This window comes from Sylvia atricapilla, chromosome Z (genome assembly GCF_009819655.1).
Source record: "Sylvia atricapilla isolate bSylAtr1 chromosome Z, bSylAtr1.pri, whole genome shotgun sequence".
NCBI classification, from domain to species: Eukaryota; Metazoa; Chordata; class Aves; order Passeriformes; family Sylviidae; genus Sylvia; species Sylvia atricapilla.
The window spans coordinates 45,211,559-45,230,362 of NC_089174.1; the positions used below are offsets into that span (position 1 = coordinate 45,211,559).

Here is an 18,804-nt window from a genome sequence, read left to right on the forward strand (position 1 = left end):
ACACTTGCACATTTATGAAATAGCCCGTTGACTTTTTGTATGGCACTTCTGAAATTCTTTATTTTGCTTTGAAGTGGCCACAGCTGCTGGTAAATCGAAGAGCCGGGATTATATTTGGGATATATTAGCTGTGTGTCAGAGAGTGTTGGAGTCCAAGACATCCCCTTGGATGACCTGGGACCCGAGGAAGAGAATTTGAGCCCTGGACAGGGGGGTGTGGAGCCGGTCCTGGGGGCTCGGAGACCTTGGCACAGAGCCCAGGAAAACACCGGGTTTGATTTTAGTCCATGGCAGAGGCTTCTGACACAGAGAGAGGAATTGCAAACCACCGGGATGTGAAAACAGTAGTTTAGCACAGTAGAAGATACAAAATATAGTAGTTTTAGGGTTCATGGAATAGAGGTAAACGGGGACAAGATCGTGGAATTTGGGTGGTACCTCATGTACTCCTTCATCCTCGTCCTCCATCTTTTGGGGTGGTGATGGCACAAAGTAGTTAGAGAGGATTGGGTCAAAGTAGAAATGACACTTTTAGTGTGGGCACTAGGTATTGGTACAAAATAGTAAATAACTGACATGTAGTTATCTGTATAAATGTTAGGGAACATCCCCTCAGTGGGGAGTTGCCTCATGTCCCAGCTGCTGTCTGGACCTCAGCTGGGAGCAGAGAAAATTTTGAGATATCAAATAATAAGCATCACGAGAAATCTGAAAACAAACCTTGAAGAATCTGCTTTTTTATACCAACGCGACTTGGGGCTTTTAGAGGGCCAAGGACTTTACACAATCTAAATCTCAGGTGAGGAAACCCTCCCCAAGAAGAGAGGAGAGAGTTGTGTTTCTAGGTTTAACTTGTAAACATGAAAATAAATTTATTCTGGTGATAACATTCCAAGTTTGTGTTGTTTTGTGTGCATTAGTAAAAGATGACAAAAAACTCTCATTAAAAATTGATATTTGGAGTTCATGCCATTATATGGGTAAATGGATGAGCATATCCAAGAGAAGTTAACTGTAGCTTACTTAAAGAGCTTATATATACGGTAGAAAAACTAAATAGTCCTAAATTAACCTTAAAATTTAAATAAACTATCTTGAACCATAAAAACCAGAGTTACAAAGGAACTTCAGAGAACAAAGGTAACAGTTTTGCAACTTGTACACATGATATGTCAGAATTAGATACTCAAATCATATTGCACTGAATACTGTTGTCTTGCATTTTATTTAATGGAGACTAATGAGAAGGGATGATTGTGTCAAATGAAAACTGCTCAATTGTTCAGGTGTTTCACTTAGATAACAAATTTGTACTCAGTGATATTTTGCAAATTCTGGGGAGACCTCACCTGAAGTCCTGAGTGCTGATCTCCTGAGTGCTATCAGAATATAGTAATACTTTTTACACAGGTAGTTTTTGTTCTGCATTTCTGTGTGTGTAGCACAAGCAATGCATTCACTTTGGCAGTATTAATGGATAAAATGCATCCATGGTAATCACGGGAAAAGAGGAAGATAAATATTAAATGTTAAGTTCCCTTAGTTCAATAAAGAGCTTCCACCTGCGACTAAATCCAACTACAGGTTTAAAATTTGAATATTAAGTTAAAGAAGATGTATATTCCTTGTAGTTCATATCATTGTAAGAAGGGTCCTTAGAAAAATGACCTAAATGAAAGATTTTCTTTTGCATTCTTATATTTCAGTGAGAACATTACACAGGTCATGCAAATAGATGAGAAATTAATAACTGAAGAGAATACAACTGAAAGATGATTTATGTATGTTTGTATTTCTGCTTTATTATAAGGAAGAAATGTAAAAGAAAGGCAAGCTGTACACTCATCAGACCTAGAATGAGTAACCAAGAATGCCAGATTCTCTTTTAAATCAGTTATTCGTTATTCAAAACATACTTCACACCCTGTATTTGGCTTAAGGCACAGAAGTGGAGCTAGTTGCTAGTTTAGGTGACTGGATTGCCTTCCTAATAAAAAAATTTTCTTTTACTGCTTCTATTTATAAAACCTTTTCTGTTCATTATATTCCTTATTTTTTTTCCAATTTAGAACATTATCAGTAGCAATGTCATAAGTAGAGAGATTAAAAAATACGAATCATGCTCTTTATCCTGATTTAATTATTGATTTGCTTTCTCATTGGAAAATCACTTTTGGTCAAAGAAGAAAGAGACCTCACCTCAAACATGAAGTGACAGCAGTATCTGGAACAAGGAAAGCATATTTGATATTTCAAAAGAGTAGGATATACAAGGTGGCAAAGATGCTTTCATCTGTGTTTTGCATGTTCAGGGGGAAATAATTTGCTGCAAAAGTTAGAAGGCTTTGATTTATTCTTCATTCTCAATGAGAAAAAAATGTCAGCTTCTAGTAGCTAGGGTCGCTAAAGTGAGGCTTAGCCTCTAATTCAAGCTTGGACATAATAACAGTTTAAAACAGTAATAAAAGCTTATGGTAACTCGCATTGCAGCTGTCCATCTCTATTAGCTAAATAGCTCATGCTCTAATAAAGATCTACTACATGTATGTAATAAAACTGTATAATTCTAATTGTAGCATGTTTGTGTGCTATCATACACAGCAAGCCAGGGAAATAGCCACCATATTTGTTGCCTTGTGTAAAAATAAAATTTCCTTTTTGTACAGATTTTACAGTGTTGTGGTTATGTTTTGAATCCTTCAAAGATTATGAAACAGTGCTGCACCCCCTCAGCTATTGCTTCAATTATTTGTGTATATGGGTGTTATTCCTTCTGCTGTTTTTTCCTCTCTCCTTTTTCTCTCACCACCTTTATCTCTGTTGTGAGAGAGAAATATGTGTGAACCCTTTTCTGACCTGGAAGGTTCTTTTACCTCTTCCCTGGTCTCCCTTTCCACCTCTACATAATGCTTTTCACTTTCTTACTATTGAAACTAAAACATTTTATACACTCATATTCTGTACATTTTCTTCCGTCTGCTCCCAGTATGGGGCCACAGTGGTGGGTTTTTTAACATTTAAAAACTGTGGTTCGTAAGAATTTTATAATTATTACAATGCAGTACTATCTCCACTCAGCTAAATTGGGATCCATGATGCCATTGGCTGTCCATATTTAGGTAATGATGCATAGTTCCAAAATCATTGAGGACAAACAAGGATAGGAGGGGATATGAAAAAAATTTAATAAAGCATAATGTAACTAATTAGATGTTGACTATGTAACAATGACTATGCAATTAAGTACCTGTACCTGCATCAAGAATGTCCTGGGAACTGAAAACGATGTAACATGTAACATATTGGTCGATGGAGTCAGTAGTTGCTAAAAATCTTCTTCAATATACATGTTAAGTTGCTATTTGTGCAGTTGCACATCTCTGTTCTTGCTCCTTCTCATCTGTATTCTAATTTTGACAGACATTGCCTCTCTTTCTCTCTGACCAGCTCAGGATAAGAGATGCAACTTTCTTTGCTGCAGCCTTTTCCAGCTGCCTTTTACCCTTCTGCTCCATGGTGTCAGGAGGAATCTGAACTCACTTTTCTCTAAACACCAGAGCTAAGGCAGCAGTCTTCTGTCCCAGCACCTCACCATTAGCTTTTGCTGTGAAGAAAACAGCCTTCCTCCTGTATATGAGGGCCACTTCCCAGATCGTGAATGCCAGCTCCCTAATCATCTAAATGTATTTAAGATATTATATTATGTTTTTCCTTTTATACTGCTTAAAGCCTGAACTATTTCTTTTCTAATTTATTTCTGTTTTGTTTGTATGATTTTTTAAAAAAATAAGACAGTGTAAAAAAAAATCACATATGTCTGCAAAAATGTTCAACCTATACCTTCACCACAGCTATGCAGACTTTTTTTCTGACATAGATGATGTCAGAGAGACAACGAATACTGTCGCTGTCTCAGAGTGAGTACTGCTGTTGCCCTTTGTAAGAATAATATCTAGAAATGTGAATGTAATTTCTTATATGCATTTTTATACCCTGAAATTGAACTTCTAGATTCTTATCCAACTGTTAATGAAGGGTAGAAGACAATTATTTTCTTACAAGCTATATTGCTTCATATGTCTAGTTTAGTATAGGTTTCAGCAAATTCTTAATGACTGTTAAACTACATCAAAAGTATGGGGTTCTGGTCTATATCTAAGCCCCGGAGGTTCCTTATTAGTAAAAAGGTAAGTGCTTGTTGCTTTGAGGGAGATATTACATATAAATCTGTTAGATTAGTAAGTAGGGCCAATAAGATTTTCATTCAAGGTTAAACTTGTCACATATTTTACTAAAAGCTACTTTTATGAAAATACTTGCTTGAAGAGGTACAGTATTTTTCCTTAAATGGAAAAATAAACTGGGGGCCTCTGAAAATTCTATTCTCTGTGTCCAACTTAGTGTCTCTCTGTATTTCTGAGAGAGTAATTCCTTGTTCATGGGGACAAAAGTAATGTAGAAATACCACAAAATATTCCTAATGGTAAGTTTAGGGTTGTGCAGTTTCAACCGCATTAAACTGTCATGTAAATATAAAAATTTAAGTGCTTATCAAAAATAATTTATTCATGAGATACCAAAGCACTTGTCAATTTTTTACATTTCAACCAATATTTTTGTAGACTGTAGCAAAAAAAAAAAAAAGTTGGTTTGCACTCATGGCAAAATTTATGACTGAAGGATAAAATTGCAATTTTTATATCTTGTGAAAGCAGAAATTGGGGTATTCACTGTATTTGTGATCGGTATATATTAACTCCAACTGCTTATATATTTTCTAGATTTATTCTTCAGCAGCTTATCTGTAGTTATCATTAAACCCATCTTGCTGTTTTTCCTGCATAGAGTTCATAGATTAATTGTGGCAGGATTTGCACTCCTGTTTTGGTGCTGTGTCCCTCCTTTACAGTATCGAGAGAACTGTCTTCCTCCAAAATCTCTTTTCAAGCTGCTTTTTACAACTAAAGCTTATTTAGACAGAGCTGCTGCCTTAAAATGCTATGTCGGCAAACCCACTGAGTGTAATTCTTGCACTTGGTTGTGAGGTAGTTGTTTGATCATTGATTTTTGGGTTTGGGGGGGGGGGGGTTGGTGGTGGTTGTTGTTGTTTGTTTGTTTGATCAGTAGGCATACTGATACATTTTATTTAACCCTAAATCTCGATACTGCCTCTCCTTTTGCCTAACTAAAATCCCACATATAGTGTATAGATATAGTGGGTAAATAAATATGTTTCTGGTCACACAGCCACATAGCCAAGACTGAAGCTATCCTGTTAGGTTTGTGTTGGGAGAAATAGGTTAAAGCTTGGAGGACTGTTGAAAAGGATTGTAAATCACTCAAGTGACCTTGCAGTTGGAAATAACTCTTGATAAGCCTCTGATAACCACAGTCCGGTGATCCTCTAGCAGGAAACATCTCTTCTTTGTGTGCCTCTTCCTGCTGCTGCTTTGGGGATCCCCTCATTAGCAAGGTAAATGGAAATAAATTTATTGGTTTTGTTCTAACTGCAAGTTTGTAGCTGCTCTGGCTGCTTGCCTGTGTCAACTCACAGTTTGAAACAACACCAGCAACATTTTTAAAACTTCAGTAACTTTATAGAAAGTAAGTATCTCTCCCATCAGAAGTGCAGCATGTGTCATCCTTTGTAAATACATGAATCAGGGTCCTCATGTTGCAGTATTTCAAATCCTTAATCTCTTTTTTTACTGCATAAATTTCAGGTGTTTTGTGTGTTGAATTTGTGATGTTATTTTCCATTCAGTTTCGAAAAGTCTTGGCACAATTCTTCTGGCAGGCAGACCACATCCTTACTGGCCTGCCTAACTTAGCATCAGCAGCAAAGTTGCCCATCTCAGTCTTTACAGGGCACTTTTTTTTTTTTTTTTTTTTTTTTTTTCCCAAAGGTTACATTTAAGAATGTACTGGATAGCCCAGGTCCCAGCACTGATTTCTCAAGAACTGTAGTGGCAAGTCTCCTCCATTCCAGGAGTTAACCATTAACTCATACTCCCTTCTCCCATTTCCTTCCCATCTGTTAATTATTTATCAAACCTAAGAGTGAAATTCTGATTTTAGGCTTAAGCCTTCTCTTAAGGCTTAAGGTTCCTTTAAAAATAGGTCTGCCTTAGGAGACTTGCTGAGTAGCCTTTTAAAAATCCCATAGACTCTATTAACTAGATCCTCATTGCTTACTGATCCTTTTAAAGGCTTTAAAAGCTTTTCCCTGTGGTAATTTACAAAGCCAAAGTTTGCAGTACATTTTAAAAATGTGTACAATGAGGCAAGTACTAGGTGATTACTGTGTATGGTATGTAATCCAAAAAACAGTTTTTAGACCTTTGGGTCACTAAGTTATGTTAATTACTCCTAATAAAAGGTTTTATGCCTTAACTAAGGCTTTACCATCTGGATTAATTAATTTTTCAAGGTATGTAATGATAACTGTATGATAAATACATAGCTTATGGACTGTAGGGGTTTATTATTATTTGGAGGCAATCTGTAAATATGTTATGAAAATGTGAGAAACACTTCAAATACGTATAAACTTTGGTATCCAAAATAATGCAAACAAGACCATTTAACTAAACATATGAATTAATTATTTTCCAGTGTCTTTAATTCTAAATGTACTTTGATATACCCAATATAGTACTGGTGATTATTTTTCTTAGGTCAAAATTCTTTTATGCAAGATATTAAGAAGACACTACTGTAAAGGTATATTGGGAGGTAAGCTTTGAACTTCTTTTTTTAAGAACACCTTATTTTTTATTAAATTAAGGAATAACTCTTTATTTTAACCCCATTTTTATTTACTTTGCATTTGTAGAATTTTTTTCCAGAGTCCACAATTAGTAACTTGTGAGCATTTGAAGGTTTTATTAAAATTTATACCTTAAAAACATTCACTGTTTGGAATTTTAAACCTTGTAAAAGAGACTGAAGCATTACCGTGAACTGGCTGATAGCCCATACTGACAATATAAATAAAACTCCTACTGCATTAATGCTACTTTATACTGCAGACTTTGTGGTGAATGTAGAAAGCCCTTTGCAGAAGGCAATGTTGCAGCACACCAGTTTTCTCTTTCAGCTCCTGAACCTGATAAATGATGGGAGAAGTGCTGGTTTGTCAAAACAGACTGCTCAGTACCTTGGGTTTCCCCATCACTGGGCTGGCTGTGTGCCAGGCACTGCCCAAGCACCAGCATAGGCTGGGACTGAAGTACAGCTCTGTGGAGAAAGACCTGGGGGTGGACAACAAGCTGTCCATGAAACAGCAGTTCAACTTGGCCTCCTGTAGCCAAGAAGGCATACAGAATTCTGCAGTGCATTAGGAAGAGCATTTCAGCAGGCTAAAGGAGGTGATCCTGCCCTGCTACTCAGCCCTGGTAGGGTCACACCCTGGAGTGCTATGTCCAGTTCTGGGGCCCCCAGTACAAGAGAGGCATGGAGCTCCTGAAGGAGGTGCACTGGAGGGCAACAAGGATGATTAGGGGACTGAAGCATCCCTCTTACCAGAAATGGCTGAGGAAGCTGCACCTGTTCAAGCCTCGAGAAGAGATGGTTGAGAGGGGACCTTATCAATGTCTGTAAATACCTAAAGGGAAGGTGTCAAGAGGATGGAGCCAGGCTCTTCTCAGTGGTGCTGAGCAATAGGACAAGAAGCAAGGGGCAGAAACTGATGCAAAGTAAGCTCCACCTGAATATGAAGAATACCTTTCTTTCTGTGCGAGTCACCATCGTTGGAACACATTGTGGAGTCTCCCTCACCAGAGATACTCAAGAACTCTCTGGATGCAAATCCTGTGCGATGTGCTCTAAAATGACCTTCCCTGAGCACCTGAGCACGGAGGTTGGAACAAATGAATGACCCTCTGCCGTCCCTTCCAACCTGACCCATTCTGTCATCCTGTGAGTCACGGCGCCCAGCCCTCCTGCGAGGCCCGGCCGCGCCCTGCCGGCATCCGCACTGCCGGCGCACCGCGATTTCGGGAAAGCTCCCGCCGCTCCTGGCCGGGGCGGTCCCGCCACTCCCAGCTGGCCGGCCGGAAGCTCCCGCCTCCCCGGGCGAAGGCCGTGGGGCCGCCGCAGGTGAGGCCGCCGGGGTGCTGCAGGTGTTGGGCGGCTGCTCCTGGGCCAGTGGGCACTCTCCGCCCGGCTCGTCCTTCTCCGGCGCCGGCTGCCCTAGGGACCCCACGGCGGTTCTCTCTCGTCGGGTGAGCCGAGCGGGGCCGGGGAGCGCCCCGGGCTCGGGCTGAGCGCCGGCCATGTCGCGGAGCTCGCAGGGCGGCCGGCCCGGCGGGTCCCCGCTGCCCCGCGTGGCTACTCCCGGCTCCGCCGCCGCCCCGCTGCCGCCGCCCCCTCTGCCCCTGCAGCCCCCCTTCGGCCCCGGCGGGGCCAGCCCGGGACCCAGCGGGCCGGCAGAGCTCAAGCCGGTTCGGCGGTTCATTCCGGACTCGTGGAAGAACTTCTTCAAAGGGAGACGCCACCCCGGCTCCAGCTGGGATAGCACGGCCTCAGACATCAGGTACATCTCGGACGGGGTAGAGTGCTCGCCGCCTGCCTCTCCCGCCCCGCTGCAGCCGGGGAGCAAGGCGGTGCCTGGCTCCTACACGGACCCATTCGGGGGGTCGGGCGGGAGCTACAACTCTCGGAAGGAGGCTGAGGCCATGCTGCCCTCCGGAGACCCCTTGGACTCGCTGGAGCGCCGCGCCGGCACTGGGCAGACGTACAGCGAGCGGGTGGAGGAGTACCACCAGCGGTACGCCTACATGAAGTCCTGGGCAGGGCTGCTCAGGATCCTCGGCGTGGCCGAGCTGCTGCTGGGTGCCGCCGTCTTCGCCTGTGTCACCGCCTACGTGCACAAGGACAACGAGTGGTACAACATGTTCGGGTTCTCGCAGCCCTACGGATACGGGGCAGGCAGCGCCTATGGGGGATACTCATACAGCGGGCCCAAAACGCCTTTCATCCTGGTGGTGGCGGGAGTGGCGTGGATCGTCACCATAGTGCTTCTCGTGCTGGGCATGTCCATGTATTACCGAACTATCCTCCTCGATTCCAACTGGTGGCCTCTGACCGAGTTTGGGATCAATGTAGTCTTGTTCTTCCTGTACATGTCGGCTGCCATAGTGTACGTAAACGATACCAACCGAGGTGGGCTCTGCTATTACCAGTTGTTTAAGACGCCGATAAATGCGGCTTTTTGCCGTGTGGAGGGCGGTCAGACTGCAGCAATCATTTTCTTGTTTGTCACTGTGATCATCTATCTAATTGGTGCAATGGTTTCCCTAAAGTTGTGGAGACACGAAGGGGCCAGGAGGCGCAGGGAATTAATGGAACAGGAGGTAAGTTATTAGTTATCGTTTCCTGTCTATCGTGTACCACATGATGGGGAGCAGCTGTAAGGTCGTACCATGGCGTAGACAGTCGAATCAAGCGTCTTCACTGCAGCAGCAGATCTATAGCCCTGAGGTTGAATTTTAACCAGTCTTACAGTATTAGAAACTGCCAAATGAAAGGCGTTTTTAAGGTGTCAGATCCAAAGTCTTGGACACTTTTTTTTTTTTTAATGTTCACCTCGGGTAAGGCCCTAGCTCTGTTCCCTTCGTAATACTGGGCTCTCTTCTTGAGTCAGCTGATTAACTACTTCCTAGTGTGTATTTTCCAAACAAAGGAAGAAACGAACAATGTTCATCTGTTCAGCAGGGTTAGGTGGCTTATTTATTAGCATTTATTTGAAAACTGTGGGTTCAACACATCGAGTGCTAGTGTGAATAAACCTAAGAATGTGAAATACTTATTTTTACTTTGCAAGCAAAATTCCAAGCACCTTCTTTAGGTCTTTTCAGCATTCCTCATAATAGTTATCGGCAAATATTAGTAGTAGCAGCCTTGGCTAGATTTCAATGTCTCAAATTTCAGTCAGCCACATCTTTTTCATGTCAAATATTTTGCCTGACTGTTGGCCTTGCCCATACTAGAAGCATTCAGTATTTGCCTAGTTAATGGTAAACTAGAACAGTAGAGATTTAACACTCTTACTTAGAGAGTTCAAAGTAATTTGTGTAGAACTTCCTTAATTTGAAAATATCACCAAAAAGGCCTTTAAAAAATGAGTAAGACTTAATATAGTATGAAAATTAATGCATGTGAAATGTACATAAACCTAACCTAAGGAGGAGTCAGCCTTTAAGTGATTCTGGAAGGAGAGAGTCTGAAGTTGCATTTCCTCTGCTCTTTGACTGCAGTTTGATTTGCAGGATTTTCATTTAACATTGGTTTCCAGTACACCATCTTGCATAAAATTGAGACTTTTCTTTTTAAAACTAATTATACTTCTTCAATAAAAGTTTTTTAACCAACTAATACTGTGTCCTGCAAGGACAAGGTGATTGCAGAATTACACACAAGGTGTTCATTCTTCCCTGTTACTATCAAGTTCTTTTAGTCTAGTTACTAAACATTTCTAAAGGGAATACTTTAATGATAGAGGTTAGACTCTGGAGAGTGCTGTGCAAAACAGCTGCAAGTTGAGCTACCAGTTAGTGCACTGGTACTGTTGTGTGTTCTAGGCAATGAATTAGATACATCTCAGAGTGTTAGTAGTTAACATGGGCTGGAATGTGAAATAACAATAAAGGAGCTTGAGAAGTGGATGGAATATTTCCTGCAAGCTGTTCCCTACAGCTGTGGTCTCGGAAATCCTGTTGTTCTGGGGTTTGGGTGGTGGTTTTCCTTAGACAACAAGTTTTTAAATTACTGGATCTGAAAATATTTCTTATCCTAAATTTCATCATACTTAAATATAAATGTAATTTTCTGTACAATATGATTTTGAAAATGTTTAAATTTTAGGAGTCTGTGGTTTTGCATACTATTTTTGCTGAAACTTGGTTTTTCCTTTTTTTTTGTTTGGTAGATGAAAACACAATCCTCTTTCCCAGAAAAGACGGTAGGAAATAGGAATTTATTTTTCTCTTTACTGGTAATTCTAAATGGCTATTCTTTTCCATGTGATTATTTTATTTATTTATTGGGGTGGGGTTTTGTTTTTTTTTTTTTTTTACCTCGAAGAGATTAGGTTTATTTCTTTAAATTAGTTTGGACAGCAGTCTCCTGACTAGAATATTCAAAAGGAGCTTGTAAAGAACTTACTCCTAGTTAGGCTAGGTTATAAAATCTATAAAACTGTAAAGCAGCAGATGTGATGGCTGCCTCTCCATGTACTCTTACCCTTTTCTATGAGGCTGCAAGTTCTGTAGCATTCATCAGAATGAGTTTAGTAAACATGACTAAAACAGCAGGTCGTCTAGTGCATGATAGGTTTGAGACTCTCTTTCTTCCTGGCTGTGTGCCTAATTTGCAGGAGAGCCAGCAGAATCTGCACAATGTAGGTTCCCTGTGAGTTGAGCTTCTTGGTTTCTGAGACTGCTCCAAAGACCCGCCCCTGCCAATTTTAAAGCATCAGCAATGTTAGTGTTTCAGCCACACAAACTGTTGTGCATACACTGCAAAGATTGTATAGGGTTTCCAGAGAAACTATAATGTATTTATTTTGGTCTTAAATGTCTCCTGTTAGACACTGTGAATTTCTCTGCCACTGTTTTCTCTGTTGATTCAATACTAGGTCAGTTTGTTTGTGTACTAATGAGATTCCAAGTGTTTTTATTTCTGGATCAAGGGATGAATTGTGCAGTAGGAAACAGGAAGAAAAGGGAACTCCAAATAACTGAATTATTCCAGTTAATTCACAAATTAAATGAATACTGAAGGAAACTTCTTTACACTGTTTTTTTAAGATACGCAAACAAATCTTTCCAAACTTCCAGAAGTATTTATCTGTACTGCTGTTAGGACAAACTGAAGAAAAATGCTGTGTCAGAAGCATTACTGTAACTCATTAAACTGATTTTCTAATTACCATAAGAGTTGTAAGAAATATCTGTTATTTGCTTCTGCTGCTGCTCAATACATATATCTCCATCTTAAAGTTGTGTATTTTGTGATTTAACTAAAACTGGTTTTATTAAGAAAAAAATTCTTTCTCTTATAAAACAGTATGAAGGTGATGACAGACCAAGAGAAGAAGTCAGTTACAGGCAGCTCAAATCACTGGAAAGAAAACCAGAGCTACTTAATGGTCATATACCTGCAGGCCACATTCCTAAACCTATAGTGATGCCAGACTACTTAGCGTGAGTGACTTGATTTTGATACTTGAATAATGTTTTTCACTCTGCATTTCTCCTATATACACTTGTGGTTTCTCTCCTATGCATGTGCTATGGGAAACTTGTAATTGTGTGTTAACGTTAAAAAGTAGAGAAGATAGGGCTGGTATCAGTGGCATAAGATCAGTACCTATAAATAAGGTGTCTTAATTAAAAAGTGAAACCCACGCAAACCTCAAATGTTGAAGCAGAATGTAATAGTCTAGGAAGTACAATAACTGCAAAAAGAACTGAATACCACTATATAGATATTAGAGGAGATAACTAAAATACATGGGAAATTGCCTTTTTAGGGCCTGAAATTTGACTAGTCCTACTTTTTAATGGCTGAACTTGTAATGTGCTCCCATTTAAAGGGTAGGCCTTTCCAAGTCTGATATCATAAATGAATTTTTATACTATTTGGTATGGGCACAAATAGAAACAAGGGAGATTTCACCTGAATATTAGGAAAATATTTTTTCTTTGTGGGGGTTTGCACAGGTTTCCATAAGAAACTGAGTCTCCATGTTTGGAGATGTCAAAAGGTGTCTGGACACAGCCCTGGTCTAAGTGTTCCCGACTGTGCAGGAGGTCAGACCAAATAACTCCAGATGTCTCCTACAACCTCAACTATACTGTGATTCTCTGATTTCAGTGCTTTACAGACATGCAAATTTCAGCAGGTAATGAGATTAGGAAAAAATACAGAAATACACTGTCAAGGTGAAGAGGCTTAATGTTGTTAGCATGTATTATCTTTAAAACTAAATTTTTTTTTTTATTTTTTTTTTTTCCCCCAGGAAATACCCTGTAATTCAAACAAATGAAATGAGAGACCGGTACAAAGCGGTATTCAATGATCAGTTTGCTGAGTATAAAGAACTGTCTATGGAAGTTCATGCTGTATTAAAAAAGTTTGATGAACTGGATGCATTGCTGAAACAGCTTCCACACCATCCTGAAAGCATATATGTAAGTACCTGTGAAATGGGCTCATGGAAAAGAGTTGTATTAGGTGGTATTATGCAGTTTCTGACTGTCTTCAGCTAGGGCACAATGTTTTATAATGCTGGCTGTGACCTGGTGTGAGAGGAAGTTTCCCCATATATTACATCATCTCTGGGCACTAATTAGGGATTCAGACCAGGTTCCAGTTAAGATGTATACATGGTTTTCTGGGGGGTTTTGTTTCTTTGTTTCATACTAGTAGTTAAGTTCTAGTTCATCACAGTTGATGTATTTTCTTTATTTCTCAAATACAAGATTTACATCGAAAATGTTAAAATGATCACATGAGAATTCCGATGAGTATTTTGTAGAATTTACATATGAGCACACTCAAAGCTTAAAACTTTGTGGTTTCTCATTAGGAGCAGGAAAGGATATCAAAAGTTCTTCAAGAATACAAGAAGAAGAAAAATGTAAGTGGTTTTAGATTTACATTACTATTGAATCTAATGACTAGCTAGCAAAGTAGGTGTAAATAGCCAGTAATTGTGACACTAGGCAGATTTCAGTAAGTCAGGGTAGCTCAGGTATCTGTAGTGGTTTGTGTATTTTGTCTTCTAAAGCTTTGGCAAAGTTGGGACATAACCCATACACTCATGCCAACAAGCATTTTTAAGAATAATGATACCAGTAGCCACATGTCAGAAAAAAACCCAAACCACAACCCAAGAGTAGAGTGTTTCCATCTTCTGAGAGTATGGTTCTGAGAGTATGGTTCATCTCTTAACATTCTGCACTCAGAAGATCAGGCCAGTTACATTCACTGACTGACACAGCCAATGGATAAAAACAGAAAACATAGTCTTACCCTTGAAAAGAAGTTTTGTATTTTTCAATGGAATTTAGACTCTCTCAAAAAGTAATTTTCAATGTAATCCAAGAGGTTTCTCTTTGTAATTTTTAAGTGCAGGCAGCAAATGTCTATCTGCGTTCCATTAAAAACATTATGCATTACAAATACATTTTTTATTCTCCATGGAATTCAGAGTTTCTGGCCATGTTAGGTAAACTTAATTTTTTTATTGGGGAGTGGAAGGATTTATTGCACATACAACAAATACATGGATAAAATCTAAACTGTGTTGAAGGATGTAATTTATGCAGATTTCTGATTTAAAACAGCTCTATTTACTAACTACAGTATATAAAGACAGAACATTTTCTTCTGGCCTTTTATGAAGGAAGGGAAAACAGGAAATAAAAAGGCCAGAGAAAGAGTGTGATTGTTTTGAGAATATTTACATATTGTCCTTTTCGTCAAGAACAAAATGGATAATAGACTATTTTTGGAAGAGTCTGAAAGCCTAATATATTAATGTAAAGGTTTTTGTATTTTTGGCAGGATCCTGCATTTCTGGAGAAAAAGGAGCGTTGTGACTATCTGAAGAATAAGCTTTCTCACATAAAACAACGAATTCAGGACTATGATAAAGTTATGAATTGGAACATAGAAACTTAGCAATGCCTTAACTTCATGGATACTATTTTCTGTTTTTAAAATAGATACATGTATTCTAGATTCTATTTATTTACCCTTTGGACAGTGCACCTATGGGGATTACTTAATCACTGTCATGTATTTGGATGGTGTACGTTGCTGATAGGTTTGTATACAGATCCAGTTGTAATTGAAGTTACAAGTTAGGAAACGTCTGCTAACATTCTGCTTTCATTAGTGCAAATCCTAACCTCTTAAATATGAGTACTTTATTTGAAAATACTTCATTTGCAAACTTGCAAAGCCTACCAGCAAAAGCAGTTTCCAAATATCTTGTGGAAACTTTGCACAGAAATGCAGTTAACAATTTTGGATTTTATTTATTTGTGACATCTTAATGATAGCAGAAAGAGCTGAGCTGTTCTTTCTTTGAGGAGTTTGGTGCACTGCCTAATTGCATTGAATAATTTGGGCAATTCAGAAGCTAGATTAAAAAAAAATTATATTGTATTTCCAATACATTGTACCATTATGCATTACATTATACCAGAAATCATCTTGGATTTTGCCTAACAAGAGAGAAAATAGTTTCTTATTTAAGCAGCTGGGGGAGGGGGACTTGGGTTTGGTTTTTTGTTGCCCTCTTCAGAGATGATGCAACAAATCCATACTTGGCCTTAAAGGAATAGAGGTACAGGAGGAGACATACTAATGTTCCATTAGTGTTGATATAGGTCAGTGTATGTGCCTACCTTCCAGATCATGCTATTAGGTTAATGCTAGGATCATGCTGTGTGTTTAAGGACTTCACTCTTCATCAGCAAGTAGCAGGACTTTTTGTCTATGCAGCAGCTGTTAGTGAACTTGGCATTCAGAGAGCAAGTACAGCAAAATGAATTCTCATTTAAAGCATAAGTTGTTAGTATCCTCTTTAAGGCCAGGTAAAATGTATTAAAAGAGGTACTTTCCAGAGCTTATTTGCATAAATTCTTTATATATTTTTATATTTTCTTGGGGATATTTTGCTGGGGATAGGTTTGTATGTGCAAGTATTTTCATAAGCCAGTAAATTTTCTCTTTGTATCCTTCTTCATATTTTCATTTACTTTATTAACTTTTTTTTTTTACTTACTAGAATTGTGAGAAGCATTGATAGTTTTTGTAGTTTTCTGTGACTGCTGTTTGTCTGTTCTGAAATATGTTTTTTAATATAAAAAACCCCCACCAATGCAGCCATACTACTCTCTTGTTTATAGAGACTTTTTTTTTAAAAAAGGTGCTCTGATTACAGTTATTGCAAATTTTTGTTAGTGATTTGGTTTTTTCTTTGAAAGAAAGTTTTTTACTTCTGCCTTAATTTAAAGGAACACCACCAGGAAAGCCTTTTCCAGTTTAGTATGGTCATGGTACTCTGCTCTACTGCTGGAAACATATTAAAATACCTCACTCTGACTATTGTAGCCCTTCTGGTTTTTCAGCCCTTATCATTCCCATTGCAATCCTGATGGCCATGCACCCAGCTTCATATTTGTAAAACTAGCATTCCAGTTTTATCAGCCACTTAATTCCAAGAGCTTCAGTGGATGAAGTAAATAGCACAAGATGCCATGGGAACACTAAGAGAATTTGAAAATTTGGCACCTCTTCATTTCAAAGCCTTCAGGCTGATCTACTTGGAAAATGCCTCAGTATCTTCATTATTCTGAGAAGAGGTGACAGCGAGTGCTATGCCTTGTACTCTCTTTCTTTTCAGTGCCTTTCTCTCTAGTTCTGGTTTGTATTCATTTTAAAGGAGAAACCTCTCTTCCTTACAAGGGAGGTGGGCCAATTTTTTATACTTGTTGTGCTGAATACTTGTTAAATCGTTCATTGTAAGAGAAGTACTTGTCCAAGTCTCCACAGTCTAAATGAATGCCATCTCACTGTAGAGCCACGTTTCTTTTTTTTTCTCAGTGAGCGTTCTGGGCATTGCAGTCAAGAAGAAGATTAGTGCAAGTTTGAGGATCAACTGGTGTTGATAAGGTGCTAATGATAACCTGAGTGATGTTTTCTTTGGAAGATTCACAGTCTGCACACTTAACAGGTCTTCTTTCTGTAGGACACTGACACCCAGCTTCAGCCTCCTTTTGACAGTGGTCTGAGTTTCAGTCTCTGAGAAACTGGCTCCTGGTCCCTCAGACAGTGTCTGCATAGCCTGTGGAGAACCGTCGTGCTGCTTCTTTCCTGTAAAGTTTCTAACTAATGGATTGGGAAAAGGAAACACCATACCTGTGCCTGGAATGAGGAGATAGAGTGACAACATCTGTATGTGGATTCTGATTTCCCAGCAAGATGCCACAGGTGTGGCCAAGCAGATTTTCCAAATGTTGGGAAGAGAAGCTGGGAGAGAAATACTCCTTTCTGCCTGCCTGTTGGGTTCCAGACAGGAGTGGTGTAGGGCAGGACAGAAGTAAGCTACCATCCTAAGGTACACAGGCCATCCAACGGCATCAACAATGTCTTGCAACTATTAGAGTAAATTACTTGCTTAGTCCTGTGTCTGTTACAGGCCTCAGCGCTGCTCAAGCCCTTCTGGTGTGCACAATCTGCGCAGTGGTTTTGCTCTACCCTACCAGTGGACAACCAAAAAGGTCTTGTCTACAATGCTACACACATACTGGAGAAAAACTGTTAGTCTAAGATTAGTCTAACATGCTCATCTCTCAGAGAAACTGAGATTAATGAAATAAGAATTAATGGCCAGAAGCTGAAGCAATTTGGAGCAAGGCAGAAATTAGGAGGAAAGTGATGGAAGAATCTCTCAATCTGAGTTACTGTAAGAACTATCAAGGAAAGTGGCCTATTCTTAAAGAATAGAAGACATACTCCAGACAAAACTGAAGTTTTTAGATAATTATCACCTCAGTCTTTCTGTGCAGTCCCTCTAGGCTCAGCTCTGAATCTACACTTATGCGTGTATGTGTAAACAATGTGCTGTGTGGTTTTACCCGTGTGACTGGGTTTTTGCAGAAGGTAGTTAACACGTAAATGAATCACCAAGGAACATTGCCTTACATCAGTGGACTTTTAATTACAGACTGTCCTCAAACCCTGAATGTATACAGCAAGTTTTATCCTTCAGTCTTCCTCCTGGAAAATGCTTGTCTGGCTCCACAGATCTACAAATCGAGATGCTCAAGATTTTTAGGGTTTCTACAAATGGTATAGTTTCTAAACTGGATTGTTGTTTCTTCTTGTCTTATTAAGCATTTGGATATCCGGGATCAAAACAACTGACAAGACTGGCATACTTTTTACTATACTGTACATTTTTTCAGGCCAGATAAAGCAGCAACTAACAAACATACCCAAAATTTTGTCTAGCACAATAGCCTGACCAGCTTTCATGACAGCATATTGACTACCAATGCTCATGGTAATGAAAAGCCTAATTGCTCTGAAATTGTAAAACAAGGTATCCAGTATGTTATTTATTAATTTCAAAATTGCGGTGGGATTTCAAACATTTGTAAAAAATTTTACAAAATTACTGTATATCCTGTATTCCAGTCCAGCACCAAAATTCTTGGTGTGAAGAAAAAAAAAATACCCCTGTTCTGAAAGAAGTCTCGTTTCTCACTTCTTTTGTTCAAACTGCTAGCTTGTAAGACACTTCATTTCAGTGTTTTATAACTGGACTTTTTCCTTCTAAAGAAAAGGTGGTCTATGTTCTAATTGGAACTACAGCTATTTCAGTTCCAAGAAGCAAATCCTGACTTTTTAAAGAATTCCTCTTTTCCTGTCTTCAGATTGCTTTCCTTGGAAAAAAAAAAAAAAAAAAAAAAAAAAAAAAAAAAAACGAAAAAAAAAAAAACGAAAAAAGAAAAAAAACCCAACCAAAAAAAACCCCAAACAAAAACAACAACAACAACAAACCACAAAAACAAAAACCCCCAAAAAACAGGGAAAAAATGTTTTGCCCAGATATGGTTTAACTGAAAGCAAATTAATTTTTCCTCTCTTTTTGTTATAATTATACATTGCTTCTGATAAATGCAATAAGTGGAAGGGTACAGAAGTGGTCAGTTTTGTCCCACTCCTGTTTCAACAATTGTTACTACTGTTTACATGTTTTCTTGCTCATGTATTGTCTTA

The 18,804-nt window shown here is 39.1% G+C and overlaps 1 protein-coding gene across 1 annotated transcript; it reads left to right on the top strand.

The window, feature by feature from the left end:
- The first annotated feature begins 8,276 nt into the window (after nucleotides 1-8,276).
- On the top strand, nucleotides 8,277-18,498 carry MARVELD2 (MARVEL domain containing 2). Its single transcript, XM_066338421.1, has 6 exons — nucleotides 8,277-9,356; nucleotides 10,931-10,963; nucleotides 12,070-12,206; nucleotides 13,025-13,196; nucleotides 13,595-13,645; nucleotides 14,575-18,498. The coding sequence occupies exons 1-6, from the start codon at nucleotides 8,277-8,279 to the stop codon at nucleotides 14,689-14,691; spliced, it is 1,590 nt and encodes a 529-aa protein (XP_066194518.1). The 3' UTR covers nucleotides 14,692-18,498.
- The last annotated feature ends 306 nt before the right edge of the window (nucleotides 18,499-18,804 follow it).

Excerpts from the sequence above, each read along its gene's own strand:
- MARVELD2 (XM_066338421.1), top strand. The coding sequence starts at position 8,277 with ATGTCGCGGAGCTCGCAGGGCGGCCGGCCCGGCGGGTCCCCGCTGCCC. Across the intron at positions 10,964-12,069 it reads CCTCTTTCCCAGAAAAGACG|TATGAAGGTGATGACAGACC; the intron begins GTAGGAAATAGG and ends CTTATAAAACAG. Across the intron at positions 13,197-13,594 it reads ACCATCCTGAAAGCATATAT|GAGCAGGAAAGGATATCAAA; the intron begins GTAAGTACCTGT and ends GTTTCTCATTAG.